We start from the raw sequence: 22,984 nt of genomic DNA, 5'->3' as shown, positions 1-22,984 counted from the left end.
CATTAAGCTCTCCATGAGCCTACTTCACATCCAGAATTCTAGGAAATACTGGAATTAAACAAATTAAAAAAGAAATAAGCAATACAATTTCTAGTTCCCTGTGGCTAACCTAAATTTGTAATTTGTATGTGTAGCACAGAATATTGACTTATATGTGTTAACAAACAAACAAATAAACAAACAAAAAGAATGTATTTACCTTTACCATGGGTAACATCCACAGTCCACGTACAATTCAGTGAATTTGGATAAAGTTCTGGATAACCGGGGGATAAAATTGTCCCACTAGGTCCTCTAACATCTCCACCACATAAGGCTAGATATAATAATAAATAATAATATTAATAAAATAAAATTACATATGAGGAAAAATTTAGAAAACAACCATTTTAAAAGTTCTTGGTTTAAAACTACTTATAAAATTGCTGGTCAAATTCAAGATTCCCACATACATCCCACATAGTCCTTTTTTACACAATATGAAAGAAAATCAATGAAGAGTTAACATACTTTTTAATAGGCATTAAGTAAATAAAAATTGTATTTCTTTAGCTGTTTTATTTATTTATTTATTTAACTATTCCCTGTGAGTCTGTAAAGCGCAGAAATTCCGCAGGAAGAGGAAAGAAAAAGAAAAAGATTACATGCCAAATAACAGCACTTCAGTCAGGAGCTAAGGTGGACATCAGGGTTTGAACTGGAGAGAATATCCAGAATGTACTCTGCCTTATAGTGCATCTAGAGATGCATTATTTTCAAGAAAACATGTGTTTTTAATTCTTTTCCATAATAGTTTTGAATATATATATATATATATATATATTTATAAAGGTTCATAAATTTTCAGAGGATGACCACTACACTGCATGTCAGCTGTTTTTAAATGTATAAAAAAAAAAGAAAAAAAATTGAAAAGTTTCTGTTGAACAGAAAGTAGTATACATTTAAAAACAGCTTTCTTACAGAATAGAAATGAAAACTGGATGTTGTTAATATACGTTTCGTGATATATTCCAGGATACATTAAGACTGTGGAAACATGTAAGTATAAGTTCTTGATCTTCACCTTCTTAAATGGAGAGAGAAGACACAAAAAAACTCCACCCAGAGCCTACAACTGGTGAGAACCCTGCTCCACTTATGAGAGAAAGGTTATCGTAGACATCAAAATAATTGTTCCTCTTGAAAATAAATAAACAGCATAATAAAAATTAGTTACTCAGAACTCTTTCTTCACATGAATTAGTAGCTGTATTTATATTCACTTCAGAACTATATAACACTTTATCAGGAAATCTATACATATTTCAGCATGTTCAAGTTACAGCATTCATTGAACACCAAAACAAATTGTCAGAGATCCTCTGAGATTCTGTAATAGCAACGCAGTTGCACTATTAACTGAACAATAGATGTTAAAGCAATAGAAACAAAAAAGGTTTATATTACCTATATCCTCTAGATTTCTTTGTACTCATATACACATTGAATGAAAATAAATAATTAAATAACATCCAATTTTGCCTAACTAAACTCATTTGATAGTTATAGTTAACCACTATTTGAAAGCTCCCTTAATCTTAGTCTTACAGTTTCTTTCTGATTGCTATTTTCTTTGTCAACATTCTAGCCTTTTTAGCCAAGTGGTAAGCTTGAAAGATGGAGATCCAGTACCATAAGCTGAAATAGAATACTTCAGAAACACTATTACTGAATCTTATCATATTTCCCACAGATAAATGATGCCCCCCAAAAATTAACTTTCTTCCTCAATTCTCTAATGAAGAATGAGGTAATGACTGTCCACTAATCTTGTTATATTTAGGCATTAGAAAAATAGAATCACATTATTGCATATTCTGGAGATTTACTTTGTAAATAATTTAGGTCAGCCCTATTTGATAAGAAAATGTAATCAGTTTGTATAGTCATGGGACATAGTCCAAACAAATAAAGTCTTCTACAGCGGTACTTTCAAGAGTTCAAATGGTGAAAAAAATATCTATGGCATTCACTCTAACTAAATGAAGGCTAACAGATGGCAAACAATGGCATCAAGGGACCAGCATGTTACTGAACAAAGCCAAGTTGACAGATTTGAAATACAAAATGTGCACTCGTCCTGATAAAGATGACAAACATTCTAAACATATAATTTCACTAGTAGTAACTGACTCTTTCAGAATGCAAAGGAAAACAGAAACAGATTAAAATAAAAACAACAGAATAAACTCCACCATTTTCCAGCTTCTACAAGGAATATTCTTTTCACTTTATCTGATTATAGATAGATGAAGGATAGGATTAAAAGTGAAATGGATAAGTAACCAAAGAACTAAAGCACTAGAATAACTAGTGCACTAGTACTAGTTCTTGTATGGAAAATGGAGTACATGAAACATGTTCCTTTTCTAATTTATGATGTTATGAACACAGTAATTAATTTCTTTGTTATGCAAGAAGAACAGCTGAATCAAGACAAAAATAAATGTCTAAATCTATTTCTTTTTCACTAATATGTTTTGCCAGAAGGACAAAGAAAAAAATAACAAGAAATAAAGGAAACAAACATTAGAAACATTAGAATAATACAGATACCTGAACGTATAGTATAAAGCATGTTTACAGCAATGTGGTGATCAGAAATTATCTGACAACTTCGAAGTACGTTTTGGATATCTGTGACTGAAGATTAAAATGTAACAGTGGAAATCAGTGGCTGAGAAAGTCATTGACGTTAAATGAGATTTTTACAAAATTGGATTTCATATGTTGTAAGGAAAAATTACTGTACTCTTTTTGCTCAGCAAAATAATCAGTCACTATGCAAAGAAGTAGCAAGGAAGACTACATAGGAAAACAGCCCTTTCTTTGTCAAAATAATTTTAGAAGCATTATTCAGGCTGCCTGCAGTTGTCTCAGTGAGAGGACGTGTTTCATCCCTGAAAGACACCATAGTACCCAATGCTGTCATTCATAAAACTATCAAGTTTCATTTTCATTTCAGATCAGATTTCATTCTACCATAAAATTATGAAAAAAACCACTCTTCTAATGTCAGAAATAGACTAAAATTGTTCATTTTCAAATTTTTATCTAGTTGGTCTTATGTGCCATTATGTTCATTTCTTTTTTGGGAATTCACTTTGGAGTGCTGGCAAAGCACATTTATGGCTTTAATTATCTCACTTAAATGAGACTTAAACTTTCCTAATATACTCTTGACAGATATATTATCTGTCATTATGTCCAAGGTATTACTAATTGCAAGTACTGATCTGCCTTGTTACTGTTACTGAGCTGAACAAGCATATTGCTATTTTACACTAAACTGTGAAAGCAGTTAATAAGCAAGGAACATTTGTTCATAGAATTCTTTTCTCAGTTTTGCATGTGTCTGTTGTATTTTTTAAATATTTATGCATTGCTGCAGAAGTCAGTCTGTATAATTTCTTCCTGCAGAGGTCACCCTATATAATAGTTTATCACCTCTTTGCAGAACAACATCTTACCTCTTAAATTTTGTATTTTCTAACATAAAATGAAAATCAGTATCAATCACTAATTATGTTCTCTGTCATCTGATGTCTTTGAATAAGTTTTATAACCTACTTAAAACTAAGTTATTTAGATATAACTGTCTATATAAGTTTACTTCAGAACCAATCAGGGTATAATAATGGAGACCAAATGTGAGAAAAAAATGTGGTCACCATATCCAAAAGAGACAGAAAATTATCAAGAGAATGTATTGGTTATTTTATGAAAAGCAAAAGGAAATAATACACTTTATATATAAATACTTATATCCATGTATTTTAACGTGTTATTGACAACAAGAAAAAAATTAAATCTCTTTTCTAACTAAAATTATATCACCTACAAAAATTGAAAAACTAACATACTGTGATCAATCTCAACTGTCTCAAAAAATAGAAAATGCACATAAGAAGAACGTACGTTATCTGCAAAAAAATGTTGTCTTTTCAGTTAGATCAGCTTGATACAAATACAAGTAACTGAAAATTACTTGTTTTACACTGTGATGGGATAAGTTGAAGCACACATTTCTAATTGATTAATAATTATAATTAGTTTTACAAATGGTTTCAAGCACCATTAAGGAAGTCTAGCAATGTACTGGAATGGAAAGATAAACCTACTGATATGCAGATATGTTTTTATGTATATAAATGTATATACAAGTATACAGGCAAAGAAGTTCCATTACAGTCAGCTGCTTGAATCTAACATCCAATTAAAAATCTAATTCTATAGATAGACTCTATAATTATATAGATAGATGACTCTAACTTCCAATTAAAAATCTAATTCTAACATGATTTTCAGTTACTAAGTAGTTTTATTATAAAAGGGAAATATAAACAATAAGAAATTTTGAAATAGTGAACTCACTATTTCAATTTGTGTGTGTGTTTCACATATCAAGTAATGTAAGCATCTCATTTCCCTATTTACAGTAAATGTAATATGTCTCAAAAAGGGATGCAGGCGTAACAAGAAAATAGTATAAATGTTGAATGATTATTAACATCCTTGAAAGAAACCTTGACTTATTTTGCAAGAGTATAGCAAAATAGAGCCTATTTTGTAATAGTTTGTAAAAGAAGTATTACATCATCTTATTTAAATCTAAAATAAGATGATAGTTTGTAAAAGAAGTATTACATAATCTTAGTTAAATCTAAAACTAAACAGGACATATTAGTACTTTTCAGTTCTAGAGGACAGATCTCATTCTAGATTCTACCACACTCAACATTGGCACTGTTTTTGTTTTGTTTTTAAGTTTCATTTCAACAAAATTATTGTTTTTAATTTAGAAATGTATTAACAGAAAAAATGTAACACCTCTTCCAGAACTTCTGGGTAGGATCCTCATGGTACCACACAAGTCATATTTACTACTTCATTTGGACATCTATTTTCAATATAAACATTAAATATTTTCCACCTTGTTATTATATCTTTTTTTTTTACCAGTGTTGACTATTAATTTTCTTAAGTAAATTCTGATCAAGTAGAATGTTACCATGTATTCCTAATTCAAAAACATTGTAAGAATTATTAAGTATTTAATTTCATGTTACGGTGAAGGGAATGGAAATATCTTTACACTTAATTAAGCACTTGGGCACTTACTACAATTATCCTGTCATTTTTAATGGGATTAATACAATACTTTGTATATTGTTAAAATAAGTTTCCACACAAATATTCAAAATTTAAAAAAATATTCTGTTATAATATTCTAACAGAAAGTACATGACAAAATTTGCCAGTTAAGTACTGGGAAGAGATACAGTGAAAAGTTCAAGAGAATCCATACAGACAGGTACTCAGTAAATCATACACAGATGTTAGATTGAAATGATGTAAATGTAAAACAAGTAATAATTTTTCTAAGCAAAGCTCAAAAACATGTAATTTCTTTCTTAAGAAGTATTATTTTACCAAGTGTGATTTGAAAATATGGGTTACATTTCTTTGCATGTTTTTTTCTTAGGTATTGTATCCCATCTTTATGGAGAATAAACCAAACTGCATTTAAGAATAAATAAATGTACAAATATAATAAATAAGTGTGCATGGATAGGCATCCAGATGGGTTTTGAATATCTCAATAGAAGGAGACTCTACAACCTCACTGGGCAATCTCTTCCAATGCTCTGTCACCCTTACCATAAAGTTCTTCTGCATGTTAGTAAGGAACTTTCAGTGTACAAGTTTTAGGCCATTAGTCTGCATCCTATTTGTACACATTATTGAAAAGAGCCTGGTCTCATCCATTTGCCTTCCATCTCCCTTTAGATATTTATTAACATCTATCAGATCTCCTCTCAGTCTTCTTTTCCCAAGGAACAGATCCAGGTTACTCAGCCTTTCGTCACATGGGAGATGTTCCAGACCCTCTACTATGTTTGTGGCCCTCTGAGGGACTCCTTCTAGGAGATCATAGTCTTTTTTGAACTGGAGAACCCAGAACTGTAAACAGTCCAATGTGGCCTCACCAGAGCAGAACAGAGGAGGAGTATCATCTCCCTCAATCTGCTGGCCACTTTTTAATGCACCCCAGGACACCATTGTCCTTCTTCGCTACAAGGGCACACTGCTGCCTCATGACCAATCTGTTGTCCACTGGGACTCCCAGTTCCTTCTCAACAGAGCTCCTCTCCAGCAGGCCATGCCCCAACCTGTACTGATGTGTGCAGTTATTCCCACCCAGGTGCAAGACTCTACACTTACTCTTGCTAAACCTCATCAGGTTCCTCCTTGCCCAACTCTCTAGTCTGTCCAGGTCTTGCTGAATGGTAACACAGCCTTCAGATGTGTCAGCCAATCCTCCCAGCTTTGTATCATCAATGAACTTGCTGAGGGTGGACTCTGTCCCTTCATCCAGGTTGCTGATGAAGATGCTGAATATGACCAGACCCACTACTGCCACCTGGGGAACACTGCTATATTCAGGACTCCAGCCAGACTGTACCACTGACTCAAGCCCAACAAAAATTAAACCAGATGTCAAAGAACATTGTCCAAGTGCTTCATGAACTCTACGTAGTGATCACTGTACTGGGAATCTTGTTCCAATGCCTGACCACTCTCGTGGTGAAAGAGCCTTTTGCTAATAACCAACCTGACCCTTCTTTGAGGGTCTGCTCCATGTTCTTCCCTTGAATTTATTACTGTAACCAGGGAGCAGAGATCAGTAACTGCCTCTCCACTCTCCCCTTGAGGAAGATGTAGACTTACATGAGGCCTCCTCTCAACCTTTTCCTAGTCTGAACAAACTAAGTTACCTCAGCTTCTCCCCCTCAGACTTGTCCTCTAGATGCTTCAATATCTTCATGGGCCTCCTTTGGTCATTTTCTAATGGTTTTATAGTTTTACTGCCATCCTCAAAATTTTATATTTCGAGAGATCTAAAATTATTTTTTTCAAAAGTGCTCTCCTAGCATGTATGAATATATGTGATCGTATATGTTTACACACACAAAGCAGTGTGCAATAGTACATTGAGTAATAGAGTGCATGACTTGTCTACACAAATACACAAAAAAATCCAAATGAAAGAAATGAACAATGAAATCTTTCACGTGTATCAATCATCTATATATGAATGATTTATACAGCTTGCAATAATGACACACTTATCCCCCACTGTCAGTCTTTACAGATGGAGACAGCCAGTGAGTTTGCTCATTTTAAAACTATTATTCTCACTCTACTCTAAATGTTTCTGAAGAAAATGAAGTATGACTTCTAACAATCAGGGTGTATTTTTTTTTTGTTGTGATATTTATCTGTGTAATACACAAACAGCTCATGTAAAAAATGAGTTTACAATCCTACAAAGATTCATTGTCAATGCAATCTCATACTCTGAGGAAAAACAGATTCTAAAAAGTCATTTGTTTTTGTTTTTGTTTTCTATATGTTTCTCCTTGAAAGCACATTGATTCATGAGTTGTTATGTTTTGTCTGAACAATTGCTAGAAATTGAACAGTTGCTACAAGATGTAATTAAAAAAAAAAAAAAAAGGCAATTATAAGACAGAACTACCTAGAAAGTACCTAGCTCTCCAGAAACTGTTGCAGTAATAAAGTGAATGAACGGGAACAGTGATCAGTGTGTTTATTAGTGGTATGATTAATACAAAAACATCCTTGCAGTTTATGCAAAGAACAGTCCATTGAGCAAATGCCCTATTTTCCCTGGGAGGTACAAGGACTCTGGATCCTATTTAAAAACATGTCACTAGAGAAGAAATTCAGCAATAAAATTAAAACGACTTCAACCATGAATTGATTAAATCTACTAGAATAAATAGACTCAATCCTGCCTTCAGAGCATATTTGTTCAGTGGACAATTGTCACTTGGCAATGTGCTCTGGAGAAAAAAGAATCTCATTTAGTTAGTGAATTGAGTACTAGTTCAGGAACTTGAGGAAGAAATTTATCACAATACATATGTTCATTGCAGAAAAGAGAACAGTATTTGTAGGAAATGCATTAATATTTTTTTTTTAGATGGTTAGCATGTAGTGTATACCAATGTAAGAAAAACTATCTTCTGCTTATGGCCTTCTTAGTCATACATAATCTGTAAACTATGAGAACCTTCCAATTCTTTGTCCCAAGAATCAGACTGAGAAGCAGAATCCTTCAGGAAGTGGGTCTGCTATACTGTAGAGTACCATTTTCAAGAAAGTGATTATTCACTTCTTGTTCTGTAGCTACAAATTTCTGGCATCATTTCCTTACATGTTCAACCTAGTCTTATATAAAAAATGAAGCATTTCTTAATTAAGCTAAGAACTAAGAAAGGCACTACAATTTAAAGATCCTACCATTTAAAGGATGAAATACAATGAAAACTAAGACATTTACATATGGCAAATAACACATCTATGATTCAGTGAGCTTTTTTTCCAAGTCTTCTTTCAACTTCAGCATTTACTTTCTGAGCATTATGAGAAAGTAAGGGTTTTTTGAGAAAAATAAATTAGTACAAACCTTATACATCTTATGAAAATTCAATGTTTTTTTGTTGTTGTTGTCATTTTTTTTTATACTAACTTAGAATTAATTAGGCGAATTAGTCTTAATGACATTTTTTATAATCAAAAAAGCATATTCCATATTCAAAGGAAAGCATGTAAAATATTTAACATAAGCATTATAGTAATGTTAAATATAATTGATATCACTTGAAGGGGAAAATTTTCTTTAAATAATCAATTCAGATAATAGAAGAACAAATAAATTATTAATTTTTCAAGCAGATACTGTAATGACATGCAAGATACTCTGTAATTTGTGACAGGAAATATTACACAATATCATTTTTGTGTTGTTTAAAACAAAATATCAAAATAGCATCAAATATAATATAGCACCAATCAGTTCATACGTGGTTGAAGAATGACAAGTTCTGTTAATAAACTAGGAACACAGCAAAAATGTGAACCTGGAGAAAATAGCTTTTTTTGGCAGGTATAAATAAACCTTTTCTCATGTTTGATATTGACAATTTTGTGACTGTAGATGGATACCCAACAACAAATAGTAGTAATCTGTAACATGAACTTTACAAGCAGATGTACATTGAACTTGCATGCCGAGAGCTAAAAGGTAATAAGTTAGCTCATGGTAGCATATTTTCAGTCATATACATCCTCAGTAATCTCCCAAATTAATGAATTACATATTATTTTCTAATTTTATTTCTAAATATCACACGGAGATATATAACATTCACTTAGTCTTATTTTTCTTCATAAAATTAGACATGCATATACTTTAAAATACTCTGTATTATATCCATTCATTCTTACCATCACAAGTTGGGAGTGGGTGACTCCACCAGTGATTTTTTTCACATAGTAAAGGCTCTTCATGACTCAGCCTATAACCTGGATCACAACTAAATGAGACAGTGGAACCTATCGAGAAGTCATGTCCATAGCGGCGTCCATGCACTGGTATGCCAGGATCCAAACAAGAGTATGTATTAACAGTTACACCTATATTCAAGAAGGAAATATAAATAAATAAATAGACAGTTAAACTACTGACCTACCATCATTCTGAAGTTTAACATCAATAAAACATACTCAATTTGAAAAATAAGAGGCCTTACTCAGCAATTTACAGAAGACAACAGCTTTACAACTTTATGACCATGAAAGAGGAAATCAAATAATACATATCAGAATTACTTACTTTCATAGTGAATCTTGAATCCATTGTTAGAACGACTGTTATCAGTTGTAAAGAGAAGATAAATGAAATTGCTACTGCTAAAGAGGAATTGTGGGACCTGAGTACCATTGTAAGATCCCAGAAGTGGAGATAATAAACTTGGTCCATCATGAACTTCCAAAACATCATAATTGAGTTCTGTCTGAAATCTGGAATTGAGAAAACAACCATAGGCATAAATATAAGCAGCAGTTAAAACAAATTCAATGAAGACAAGCAAAGTATGTCATATATTTAAAACTATGTTAAAACCTGATTTTTTTTCTCAGTTATTGCTTCACATATCTACTTTACAGTAATAATGATATTATTACATAATACAATATCCAAATTTAAGGTTAGTGCTCTAGTAAGATCAGAAATAAGTTTAAATTCCTTCAGTTGGTTTGTATTTCAGAGAACTGAGAAACATACGATCTGTTAGCGAAGATTAATTTTACCTATTTGAATATTTTATATCACAAAATGATTTTCTATTAAGGAAGAGTAAAGTAAGTGAGATAGAGGCTAGGTTTATTTGTTTCTTTGTTGTATCTATTCCATGTGGCACAAATATCATCTAAGTATATGATATTAAGAATGAACCATAATCTAACAGCCTACGTTTACAATTTTCTATAAGCAGGAATATACTTAACTCCTCTTTGAGATTCCTGGTACATTGTTCTAAATGAGGCTCAGCCCAAAGAAGTAGCAGAAGTTGGGCAGAAGCAAAAATCCTGTTTTAGAAAGCACTACAAAGTAAAATGTGTCTTTATAGCCCATGTGTTCTGTATTTGTCAAGAAAATGCAGAGGATGACAGTGCTGCTAGATAGATATGCTACTCTTGTTTTAGATGGTATCAGCAATCCCAAATCACTGATGTTTGTTTCCATCTTGCTACGGTAGATATAACATTAATCATCTTGCTTTAAGGGTCTCACTGATGAATTACTGAAAAACCCTTCTTGCATTAGTAGGAAGTAATTAACATCAGGATTTTATCCTACAGATACTCCCTAACTCCTTCGCTGATTTACTTGGATGCCTGATTCAGCTTTGTGAAATCCATTCAAGAAGCCACATGATTAACAGTAGTGCACTCTATTTCCATATTTTATATCCCATGAGTCTGAACTTAGAATCAAAAGGAGCATGGCAAAAGAAGAGAAGCTAAATAAATCCTCCAAAATATGTTTTCTTTTATTCCTGTTCTGTTCATATGAAATTACATAGAAAGAGAGCACAGAAATAAAACAAAGACTTAAAGAAATAAAACACAATAACCCTAAGAAGCCAAATAGCTGAAAGCTTAGCTGAAAGTTTTTTGTTTGTTTTTTTTGATAGTTCCTATGTGAGCTGAGAATTATGCATTTCTAAAAGGCTAAACTAGGCATTATTTTTTTTTAATTATTTTTTTCCCTATACTGTTTTCCCATTAAATCATACAGAACAAAACAGTCATGTAAATAAATCATTTCATGTTGCTCTGGTTTCCTAAGTATGAAGGAATTAATCAAACTTAAGATAGAAAATGCACAAGGACTTGAAATCTCATTCCAAATGCAGGTTGAGGAAGGCATAATAAAATTTGAGTCTCCAAAGACGTATCGTGAGTTCCCTTTTGTGTATATGACAATGAATGAATATACACATCACAGCACATAGCAGAAAATGAGATAAAATAATTTAATTTGAATTTATAGCAGTGATATTTGTATTCACTATCTACTAAATAGATAGTGATAGGAGGATGGTTGGACTAGATGATCTTATAGGTCCTTTCCAACCTTATGAACTTATGAACTTATGAACTTATTTGTATTGTTTTTCTTCTAAAATACTTTTTAAAATCTTTCAATCTGATATATTTACATATCACCTCGCTATTAACTGCTGTGAGAAATCAGTAGGGTTTTATAGGAAATGGAATCAAAACTCATTTTTACTTCTGTCAGACAAGGCCAGTGTCCTTTTATACTTAACAAACCAACAATCTTAAAGTTATCTGGATGATCATTAATCTTGGATGTCTTCACAACTATGTGAGGTATATTCTTATGAAGGACTTTAGAATACTCAGTTACCATTCATTTCACATCTGCCCAACTAACACAGGAGGAAACACACTTTTTAAATCTTATTTTGATGCTTTAATATTTACAATATGCATCTCTGTTTCTAAAAGACAACCTGTCAGCTCAAGTTGGTGTCAGGTTATGAGCAGAATATCTCAACACAAAGTACTCTCATTAGTCAGACAAGATTAGTGCTTCAATCAGTAGTTTGCTGATTAACATCCCTAGTATTTAAATGCTCATAATTAGGCTTCACAGTGAGCTCTTCATTACAGTGAAGAATGGCAGATTTCCCACTTTCATCATTTCAAATCAGCCTGTATAGCTATTGATATACAATTTATTGTAGCTATGACTGAGTGAAAGGAACAAACTCTTCAGAATCATGAAGCAAAACACAGAAACACAGAAAAGTCCTTCTGGACACAATGAAACCACCAGAAGGAAGTTATTCACTTCCTGTAGTTTTTTTTTTCTTTCCACCTGTGTCAAGCTCCATGAGATAGGAACAGCATGGACAAGCATAAAATGCAGATTGTTGAATGCAATGTCTCATGAGAGAAACCATTGGAAGATGAAAGATAAAGAAGGAATCAAAACTACCATGCAAGAGATAAGCTGAAACTGAAGTTAAGGTGGCACTCTGCAAAAACATGTATTAACAAGAATTCTTCCCATCATCTTGGAGTATTCAAAAAGAAAGGATATGAAGACGTTAAATATATATTGTATATGTTTACTCTCACTGAGATATAAATAGACCTGTATATATTTAAAAAAAAATACAGAATCATAGATATCTGGAAATTTATCATTTTAATAAAAACATTAGAAATTGAATATTTCTGTATTTCAGGATAAATGTGAAGGGGAAAAAATATGAGTTTTTTTGTTGTTATTGTTTTGATTTGTAATTCAAAAGGCAAAATCATCTGGATTTAAGTTCAAATATGTGTATTTGTCAAAATTAACCTTTTGTCTGAGAAAATTATGCTGCAGATTTGAGGTAGAAAGATCATAACAAATGTGATTACATTATCTCCTCTGTTTTATATTTTATTTGCCAAATTTGATAGGACTTAATGGTAAGCTTATTTACAACTGTGATCTTGGGAAATCACTTTTTATTTCATACTAAAGATGAGAACTATCTTTGAAATATCTGTTTTACATGTCCTCTAATTGTATATAATGTCTTGTGAGTATATTATTACAGTATAAACTATAGCATTATAAAAAAATTCAACTTGTTCATAACGAGAAATTTTGCTAAGGGAAAATCATAATTTTCTTACTCTGCTAAAAATAAATTTTAATTGTATTGAAATGAAGCAGTATCTTCTCTTTAGATTGATGTGATTAACGTATAGTCAAAAGATGCAGCATAAATAGCAATTAAGAAGTACTTGCACTTCATTTGCGTGCTATAACTTCCATAATCAAAATCCTTTTCTTTCCTGAATCATCATATAGCCTCTTAATTTTAGCAATTAAGAAGAATCTAGTACACGCTTAAAATATGTAGAATATAAAGAATTTTTTAATCAAATTTCATGTCTTGCTGTTTCATAATGTGCTTAAGTTCAATGCCTACAGTTTGCTGTCATGAGAAATTTAAGGCTTTTAACATATTTCCTTCCTTGGAATCAGGTAGAGACTAAAAAAGTGAAACATAGGAAAAGTGGATTGCTGCATTAATTTGGAGAAACTGGAATTCCATCCTATGTGCACACACTCAGGAGAAATAAATATTCACAATGGAAAAGAGGCTTTATTCATTCAGTTCAGTTTTGATCACTAAGACTTCAGTCAAAGATTTCACACATTTGAAAAAAAAGAAAATGGCTTCATAATATAATTCAACACAGTTAGAAGCAAATTAAACTCACTAATCTTTATGAATACGTCAAACTTTTAACTAGAGCAGACAAACTCAAATATAAGCAAAAGGGTAGGAATTTCAAAAGCTTTTCAGTTCATTGAAGCAGAATTTACATTCAAGAAAAAATTGATGACCTGAAGGCACAAAGGTGTTTTGGAAAAACCTACACAATAACACAGTTGCTTGATTTAAGAAAAAGTGAAAATTAAGTTTATGATAGAGCTAACAAAGAACTGCTTCTAGGTAAAAACTGGAAAATATGAAATAAGAAAAACATTAGCCAAGACCTTTCAAATGTAATTTTGATAGAGTGTCCTGGTTCAGCTTCTATCACCCACTCACAATTCAAGGAGTCTTTATAGTACCCAGGCCAGCCTGGAGAGAGGATTACTCCACTGGGAGATGAAAAATGCCCACCACACGGAGCTAAAAGTGAAACAAAGACAAATGTATAATGATACAGGCTTATGATAAATAATTCATAGTTATCAATTTCAATATAGCACAACTATACTTAAATTTTAAAAATCCAGCTGCAAGAAGATGAAATGAGGTTTAAAGCTGACAAACCCTGTGGGGTTTGGAATTAGATGGAAAGAACTGAATTAAAATCTTAAAAGCTTAAAACCTTAAAACAAGGAAATTAATTCTGTTCAAAAAGTGAGGACATAAGCATTTATTTTGTATTTTTTAAGCTACAATCCACTTTATTATAACAAAAGACATAGAGCAAAACACGACTTAAGAACTATGAATAGTTTTAATTGTGAGTAGAGAGACTTTAAAAGCCTGTGCAGAAGGTTCAGTTAATACTAAGCTAGGAATTCATAAACTGTCATTTCAGCTTTGACAATGATCTACCGTGAGAACACATTTTATTTGTCATGTCAGCAGTTAAAATTTCACATTCTTATATAATTCTTACAAAATTAGCTTATATTTTGGCAAAAAATATTTTAAATGTAAAATATCCAATATATTTAAATGTTGTAAAATATCCAATAGCCAATCAGAAATACAGGAAGTAATACATACTATTTCTGTCAGTGACAGTAAGTAAATACACAGTTGGAAAACTTTGTTAAAATCTAGCTGAAACCAAAGTAGCTGATAATCATATTTAATGCTTTCTAAATGGCTAACTTGTGCATTAATTTTAGGAACAATCTCCACAGCTTTAGGAATTACAGAGATGCCTACAGTCCTGCTCAAGGGATCACAAAGAGACAGTTGTCCATGACCAAGTCTAGATGGTTTGTGAAGATCTCCAAGGATGAGATCTAAAACTACTCTGGGCAACCTGCGCCAAAGCACTATGTACAATAAAGAAGTGCTTTTTGATGTTCAGACAGAAATTCTTGTGACTCAGCTTGTACCCATTGTTTGTCTTATCACTGGGCACCACTTTAAAGAACATGGCTCCAAGTCCCTTTGCACCTTCAGATGTTGACTGCATCTCCCCCTGACCCTCCTCATTTCCAGTCTGAATAGTCCCAGCTTTCTCAGACTTTCCTCAGAGCAGAGGTGCTCTGGTCCTTTCATAATCTTAGATCCCTTGTTGGACCATTTCCATTAGCTCCACTCCTCTCTTTCTCCAAATAGATTAGAACTGTACACAGTACTCCAGGTGTGGCCTCACAAGTACTGAATAGATGGGAGAAGATCATATTGTGAATTGCTGGTAATACTCTGCCTAATGCAGTCTATAATACCATTAAACTTCATAGTGAATAGGACACATTGCTGATTTATGTTCAACTTGGTTTCTACCAAGATTCCCCAGGTCATTCTCTGCTAAGCTGGATTTCAGACTGGGGTTGTTCCCCTCCCATGTGCAGGACCTTGTACTTCTTGTTGAACTTGAGGCTGTCAGCCTGTTAGGGTCCCTCTGGAGGGCGAAATGACCCTTTGGTATATCAACAGCTCCTAGTTCCATCCTGTCTGCAGACTTGCTAAGGGTAGACTGACCCATCATCCATATCACTGTTAATGAATGTAATTATCATAGAATCATATATTTTTATGAATTGGAAGAGACCTTTAAGTGTAATCCAGTCCAGTTCCCCTGCAAGCCTGATCTTGAATGTCTCCAAGCACACCTCTCTGGGCAGTCTGTTTTAGTGCCTCATTACCCTTAATATAAAAATATTTTTCCCTATGTTCAAACTAAATCTCCCCTTTTTTAGAAAACATTTCACCTTGTCCTATCACAAGAATCCCTGCAAAAGAGTCAGACCCCTTCTTTCTTTCAGCATGCTTTTGGATATTGAAAGACAGTCTCTGTTCTCTCCAGAAGACACTGAAATGCTTTTTGAACATCAATATCATGTAAGCATCCACTTTAGGGAACAGAAGTATATTTTAAGAAACCATAAAAAACTCACCATACTTTCAGTGGATATTTAATGCATAGAAGGTTATTCAATGGTTAAAAGAAATCTGCTTCATTTGGTACTGCAATGATAGATCTTACTGTACTGTTGATAGAAATTGACTTCTTAAAAAAATACCATTATTCAAGAGCATTCTTCCCCATAGACATGATGCTTTCTTACATTTCATATTTTTTTTCACCTAACACTGCCTGTAAACCATTTTGCATATTCATTTTAAAGAAGAAGTACTACAGATGAAATTTTCTAAATTATTCTGAAATTCTCCATTACAAAAAATGTCTTAATTTTGTTCCATTTGACATATTTTCAAATTGAAGATAATGAATTATCATACATAATATTTACCTATCATGTTTTTTTTTCTCAGCTCCTGTCTTAAAATGATTAATTGTTCTAAAGAAGCATTTCATATTTCTAAGAACATGGTAGTCCTCCTATTGTGAGGGAAAAGATTTGAAAAGCTATATTGTGTTTAAAGTTCTAAACTAAATATGTTGCAAACACTTCTAAGTATGCAGTTTTAGAGTTCTAGTTCCCCATTAACCCCCATCTTGCTTGTTTTAAAATAGCATTTCCCATTTTTTACCTTAAGGTCCTTTTGTCATACTACTTTAATCAAACATTACCAATCAAACAGTAAGGTATTTAAACTGAAAATTACTTCAGAAACCATAAAGATAGCATTACAACATTCATTATCTCTACATTTTATTGCATGTAATCATTTATGCATATTCAAAATGCATATGGAGCCAAAGTATAACAAGAATAATACCAGATGGTTTTATTCTGAGCTTATGTACTTTCATAATAGGCACACATGTTGGCTAAACTTGTACAAAGCTCCACTTTCTCACTAAACCTAAAATATCCTTTTAAAGATCACCTTTGGAAAGCATGCTCTGAACAGTGCATTTCTAATAACAGATGACCCATTATCAGAATACATAAATTTGTAACAACTGAAGTAGGAAATCAATTGCTGCACTTTGAAGAAAACCTTCTAAATGAAAGCAATTAAAAAACAAGACAAATTAGAAAAAAAAAAAGATAAGTTAGAAAATTAGAAAAAAAAAGACAATCTTCTTGAATGCTTAAGAACAATGAGTGGCAATTTGAACAGAGATTTAAATACAGAAACTGAAGAACAAAAGCCTTCAGAAAACTTAAGTTAGACTTAGTAAAAGCAGTGACTTCCTTTTCTGATATTTCTTTCTCCTACATATAAATGAGATTGATTAGGATACTGATTAGACAGGAATTTAAAAATGAAGAGAAGAAGATGGTGTGCTGCTAGCACTAAAGATCATTGTCTTAAATCCCTTCTAAAACTGGACAAATACATACTTTAAAAAGAAAAGAAGGAAAAAATAAAAAAAAAAGTAGAATCAATCCTTCTGAAAATTGTAGTTTCACTGATGCCAAATAAGAGCTATCTGAAAGTAGGAGCAGTGTAAACTATTACCATTTTAGTCCTACTAAGTTTCTTGGATAAGCTTTCATTATTACAGAGCCCATATAAAAGTGTTCGCATAGCAGATGTTGGCTTTATTTTTCATGTTTTTCTTCTTTCTTTCTAACAATTATTAGAAAAAAATCACCCTTGCAGACAGAGTTATAATAGAGACACATCTCACTGCAATCCTTGTTATGGACTTTGTTTTACAGCAGCTTTGTGATAACAATTTGCAAAAGTCTGAACTTCATTTAGCAACAACTTAAGGAGTAGTACAACAGAAAGAAAAGTACATACCTCCACATTTAGGAATAGGTCCACTCCACATTACTTTTCCATCTACTAGCATGCAAGTGATTGTTTCAGTTCCTTGTGTTTTGATAAATCCTTCCTCACAAATAACAGAAATTGAACTCCCCAACTGAAAGTTGTCACCAAAACGCCGAGCATTGATTGGTACCCCAGGATCAGGGCATTCATTATGCCCAAATGCTTCGTAAAGAAAAAAAAATGCAGAGAGAATAAATAGCAAATAGTGCAAGAAGTTTTGCAAATAAGATGAAGTTTTCACAGTATTATTATTATAAATAAACGAATAATATTAGGAAACAATAGCTATATATATTTTATAACAATAAGTTTGTCCAATAGTAAAAGAAAAAAAAGTACAGTAGTATAAAAAAATGTTTGAAATGTGTGATACCAACATATATTTCAGTTCAAGTATTGAGAGATTTGCTGCTACTGCTGCTCCTATGGAAATAATTGTACTGTATGGGATGGGAGGCAGAAGAGTGACAGATAACCTTTTCCAACAACAGCACTAAATCTCTCAGCTAAGTCTGTTGGCATTTACAGTACTTGAAGAAAATTCAGGATGCTTATACTTGTGAAAAGATTCACAACAGAACTCTAATGTTGGATATACCTGAAACTGAAAACAAAAAGCATAAAATTGCAAGTACTTAATATTTGATTCATTATCAATAAATTAAGTAGTAATAGAAAAGTTCCTTATCCTCTTTAAATGTAAAGAAAAGGTGACTAACTCATCCATTATCATGTCTGATCTGGAAGAAATCCAAGCAGCATAAACATAGAACAGAGTGACATTGGAGTACTTTCAGTTATGATATTTACTCAGAAGGTTGTTAAAACCTGCATTTTGCTTCAAATTGTTATGGGAAGAAACTGCAAAGATCTGAACAGGCAAGAATGCAGAAATGAAGATAACCACAACTCATCTAGTCCAAAGTCTGCTCTGGAAGGTTCTTAAAAACAGGACCAGAAAGGAGTGGTCCACTGGTGTAACTCATAGTTTGGTAGATTACCCTGTGAAGTCTTAGCTGGTAAGTGTACCAGTAACTTGGGAACAATTGTATCTCTTTCAGAGGAAAATATCCAGGAGGAAACAAGTGAAGAAAATATCAAAGTGGTACTTCATAAAAAGTGAAAGGCTTTTAAAAGTGAAGCAAACAAGAAGAGGCTACTCCATACTATTACAAGTCATACTTCTGTGCAGCACACAACACAGTGTGAGGAATTCTGCCCTGAAAAGTACTGAGACGAAAATATCTAGGAGAAGCAAGTGTCTGCAAAAATATACGGTGATGAATATAACTTATCACTGTAAAAAAACATACTAAAGCAGTCTTTGCATACAAAAATACTGTCTGGGAACATGAATGACCTGGTCTATTCAGCTGAAATTGGTCAAGCAATTAAGCTGATACAGATGGCCCACAGACTGGTCTTCCATATGTCAAGTGTTATACAGTTCTTAGGCATGTACCTTTCATTAGATAGAGCACAATTATACAGTTGCTAGGAAAACAAACCAAAACAAAAAACAACCCTCCATTACTAGCAGAAACAGCAGATCTAATCATATACAGAAACATCTGCACAACACCTCATACATCTCAATCAATGAACAACGGCTCAAAGCAGTCCACCAACTAGGAAAAAACAAGCAGTTCAGAAGATGCTCTTAATCTCATAGAACTTGTCCACCTAAGCCCAAAACAACGTTGGCATGACCTGTGTTTTGGGAATGTCTGCCCATCGAAGTACCCCAGGACAATTTGGGACCGGACTCTCATGACTAGACTTCTCCCAACCACTGACGACCCCTTCTTCTGCAAGTAAATTTTGATTGTTTGTTTGTTTTTATTTGTTAGTTTTCTTTGCATTAACTCATTTAGTGTAAAGGTAGTAAACATCAATGAATTCACACAGGCCCAACTGATGCATAATAATAATGTGTGCAACTTTTCTGTCCTGACCTAAACTAGGAAATCCAAACGGAAGCAAAGCAACTATACAACTGCATTGTTTGTGGCTTATGTGATTATATTCGGATACTATGTCTAGTTGTTAATCTCCATAATTCAACAAAGTTGTAGATGAAGTGTAAAGAATTATAAAAGATATATGAACGTAATAAAAGGTTCAGAGTTTTCTTTTAAATGGACAAGTCCAATGCATTTAGTTTAGGAGATGGAAGACTGAGTTTACAATTCACTGAATCAGAATCACAAAACTGTAGGGGTTGGAAGGGACCTCTAGAGATCATCTAGTCCAACTCCCCTGCTAAAGCAGACTCCCTAGAGCAGGTTGTACAGGTAGACATCCAGGCGGGTCTTGAATGTCTCCAGAGAGGGAGACTTCACAACCTCTCTGTGCAGCTGTGCCAGTGCTCCGTCACCTGTACTGTGCAGACATTTCCACACACATTTGTGCATAACTTCCTATGCTTCAGTTTGTGGCCATTTCCCCCTGTCCTATCACCACACAGTGCAGAGAAGAGTACAACCTTGTCCCTTTGCCTCCCGTTCCTTAGATATTTATTAGATATCCAATCCTCCAAAAAAATTTTAAATACCTTTAAAGAGACCAGAGAAAGAGAAATGTCATTAAAAGCTCCTCAGATGGGATATAAAGTTGAAGAAAGGAGCCTGGGGTAAATATGCAGTTCTATATCATATTAAACCAATGTAATTTCAGGCATCTATGCCACTTGCACTAATGTTATGACAGAGATATAAGTAAATTCACACAAAGATCTGATGTTACTGAAACCAACAGCTGTTTGAGTTCCTAGTACCCTGGTTACTGAAACATTCTCTACATTATCCATTTTCATAATGCATATTTCTGTGGGCCTGTCCCAGAATTAAAATCAATTGGAAAATTCTAACAAGCTATTGGACGTAATGAAGTCTGACATTTGGAGTCAATCAAAGATGATGCATTTAAAAAAACAATTTTTTTTCATCAAAAAGAAGCAGAAATTAAGCTTGATTTTACTGAAAAAAGAATAATTATTTGAGACTACATATGCTGCTATAATAATAACAAACAGACATCTGAAATGTGAGAAAAAATATTTTTAAAATATTTACTTTGTTTTTTACTCATATCAGTTTATGTCTTTCCTATAAGATTAAGAAATTCTTCTCTGAAAGACAGACAGCCAAAATCAAACCAAATTTAAAAAACAATATACTAAAAAGGAAATATGGAGAGGGGAACTACCATAAATAAAGTAGAGAGATTGCAATACTTGCAGTACTATGAAAAAATATTAAATGTTTTTTGGGCAAATGTATGTAGTTTGAGTTTCAATCCATTTTCCTTTTTCACTTAATGATTTTTTTTTCTTTTATACTGACTGGAACAGTAAAGACAACTTTATCATACAGTCAAGCATGTACCACAATTTTTTCAAAGGGAAGATATGGATTTACATACATCCTCCAAAATCTCATGGGTGAAGATTAATTTACATTCCAAGTAAGCCTCTGTGATTACCATACTCTTAGGTGTTAGAGATAAAGACAGGAATGGGACTGATTACTCATGCCATCAGGCTTCTGGGAAAAACAAAATATCCACGACCTAAAGAGAACTATTCTGCTACTTGTACTATCAGGAAAACAAAACATACAAACAAACAAACAAACCAAAAAAACCCACTATCTGGAGAATATGATGATCTCCATTATAGCCAATCCATTACTTTCACTGTCTTGTATAGATGAGAGCAAGCAGGATATGTCAGGATTTTCATATCCTTCCAATCTCTTTCCAACTCACAAAAAAAGAACAACTTGTCAAAACCCAGTCCATATTGCATCATTTCTGGGTTAGAAAAATCTAGTTTTACATACATTCCTTGGAAAGTGTCACTTTGGGAGGCTGATTTTTCACTAAAACTAATTCTGCAGTATTCATCATGGTGTGGGGATGCATACTGGATCACTGTGTTTGCCCTAGCAGGGAATGGATCTTAGACTTTGTTGTTGAATTAAAGCCAAATACTTTTATAGCAATAAAACACAGACAGTTCTTCATACGTCCTTCTGGAGACATGCAATATCTCTTACCAATGAAGGATAAGGTAAGTACTAAGGTATTTATTGATAGAGAAGATACTTCACCTTCAATTATTATGCTGCCTATGAATAGTGAAGTGAATAGTCTATGAATAGTGCTAAGTTGCAAATGAGGAGATATGTATGTGTTTGGTTAGTTTTAACTTTTTCATCTCCTTCACTAGAGAAACAAGTAAAATGCACATAACTTTGTTTTAATGGGAAACACTCCTTATACAAAATAAATAAAATATAAAAGGTGACAGAAGACAGTAGTTTCCATTCCAAAGGATGGAAACAGGTATGTAGAATTCAGAGCTCTGAAGAAATAATCCCAGCTACCACTTATTGCAGCTGCTATGAATACCAGTCTAGACATTTTTCTTCCCAAGTCTATCACAGTTGTAAGTTATATATGTTTTAATCAGGATATAATTAATATTAATTTTCCTTCGACTTACATGTAAGCATATCAAAACAGTACATGTAGCAACAGTTAAGTATTCTTTTTAGCATTGTAATGGTGTACCCAGGCACATAATATAAGCATTTTACATGAGCACATGAACTACTTTATGACCAGAAAGGAGGGATAGGCAGAGCAGACAAGGTGAAGATTCTGTGCTGAACATAAGAGAGGAATTAGATTGTATAGTCTTTGCTGTTAGGGATGACACAGCCTGTGGGTGAGGTATTCCAACCAGCATGATGGCACAGAAGAACTATTCCATAGGAAATTACTAGAAACCTCATAATCAGGTGTCTTCATCCTTATGGGAGAGTTTAGCTTCCCAGATGTAAACTGGGGATGTCATACTGCCAAAATCACAACTCTGGGAAACTCCAGCATGTTGAAGACAACTTCCTGTCCATAGGAACCAACTACAAATTGTTCCCTCCTGGTATTGTTTGAGAAGAGAGAAGATCTTATGGGAGTGGTGATAATAGGTGGCTTTACTTGTCCTGGTGATCATGAACACAGTTAAATTCAAAATTTATGGCATATGAAGAAAAAGTATGGTTGTCACC

General features: G+C 33.1%; 1 protein-coding gene across 3 annotated transcripts in view; it reads right to left on the bottom strand.

The window, feature by feature from the left end:
* The window catches only part of CSMD3 (CUB and Sushi multiple domains 3), a 512,136-nt gene that overhangs the window by 180,361 nt on the left and 308,791 nt on the right, over window positions 1–22,984 (bottom strand). For all 3 annotated transcript variants that reach the window (XM_065752466.1, XM_065752468.1, XM_065752469.1), the window contains 5 exons: window positions 17,877–18,071; window positions 14,015–14,153; window positions 9,749–9,936; window positions 9,361–9,549; window positions 200–316 (listed from right to left, as the gene is read on the bottom strand). In XM_065752466.1, coding sequence (XP_065608538.1) covers window positions 200–316; window positions 9,361–9,549; window positions 9,749–9,936; window positions 14,015–14,153; window positions 17,877–18,071 — 828 coding nt within the window. The remainder of the gene's footprint in view (window positions 1–199; window positions 317–9,360; window positions 9,550–9,748; window positions 9,937–14,014; window positions 14,154–17,876; window positions 18,072–22,984) is intronic.

This window comes from Cyrtonyx montezumae, unplaced genomic scaffold (genome assembly GCF_038088225.1).
Source record: "Cyrtonyx montezumae isolate F1298 unplaced genomic scaffold, pur_monq_1.0 scaffold_8, whole genome shotgun sequence".
Taxonomy (NCBI): Eukaryota; Metazoa; Chordata; class Aves; order Galliformes; family Odontophoridae; genus Cyrtonyx; species Cyrtonyx montezumae.
This window is presented reverse-complemented; position numbering and strand designations above follow the sequence as displayed.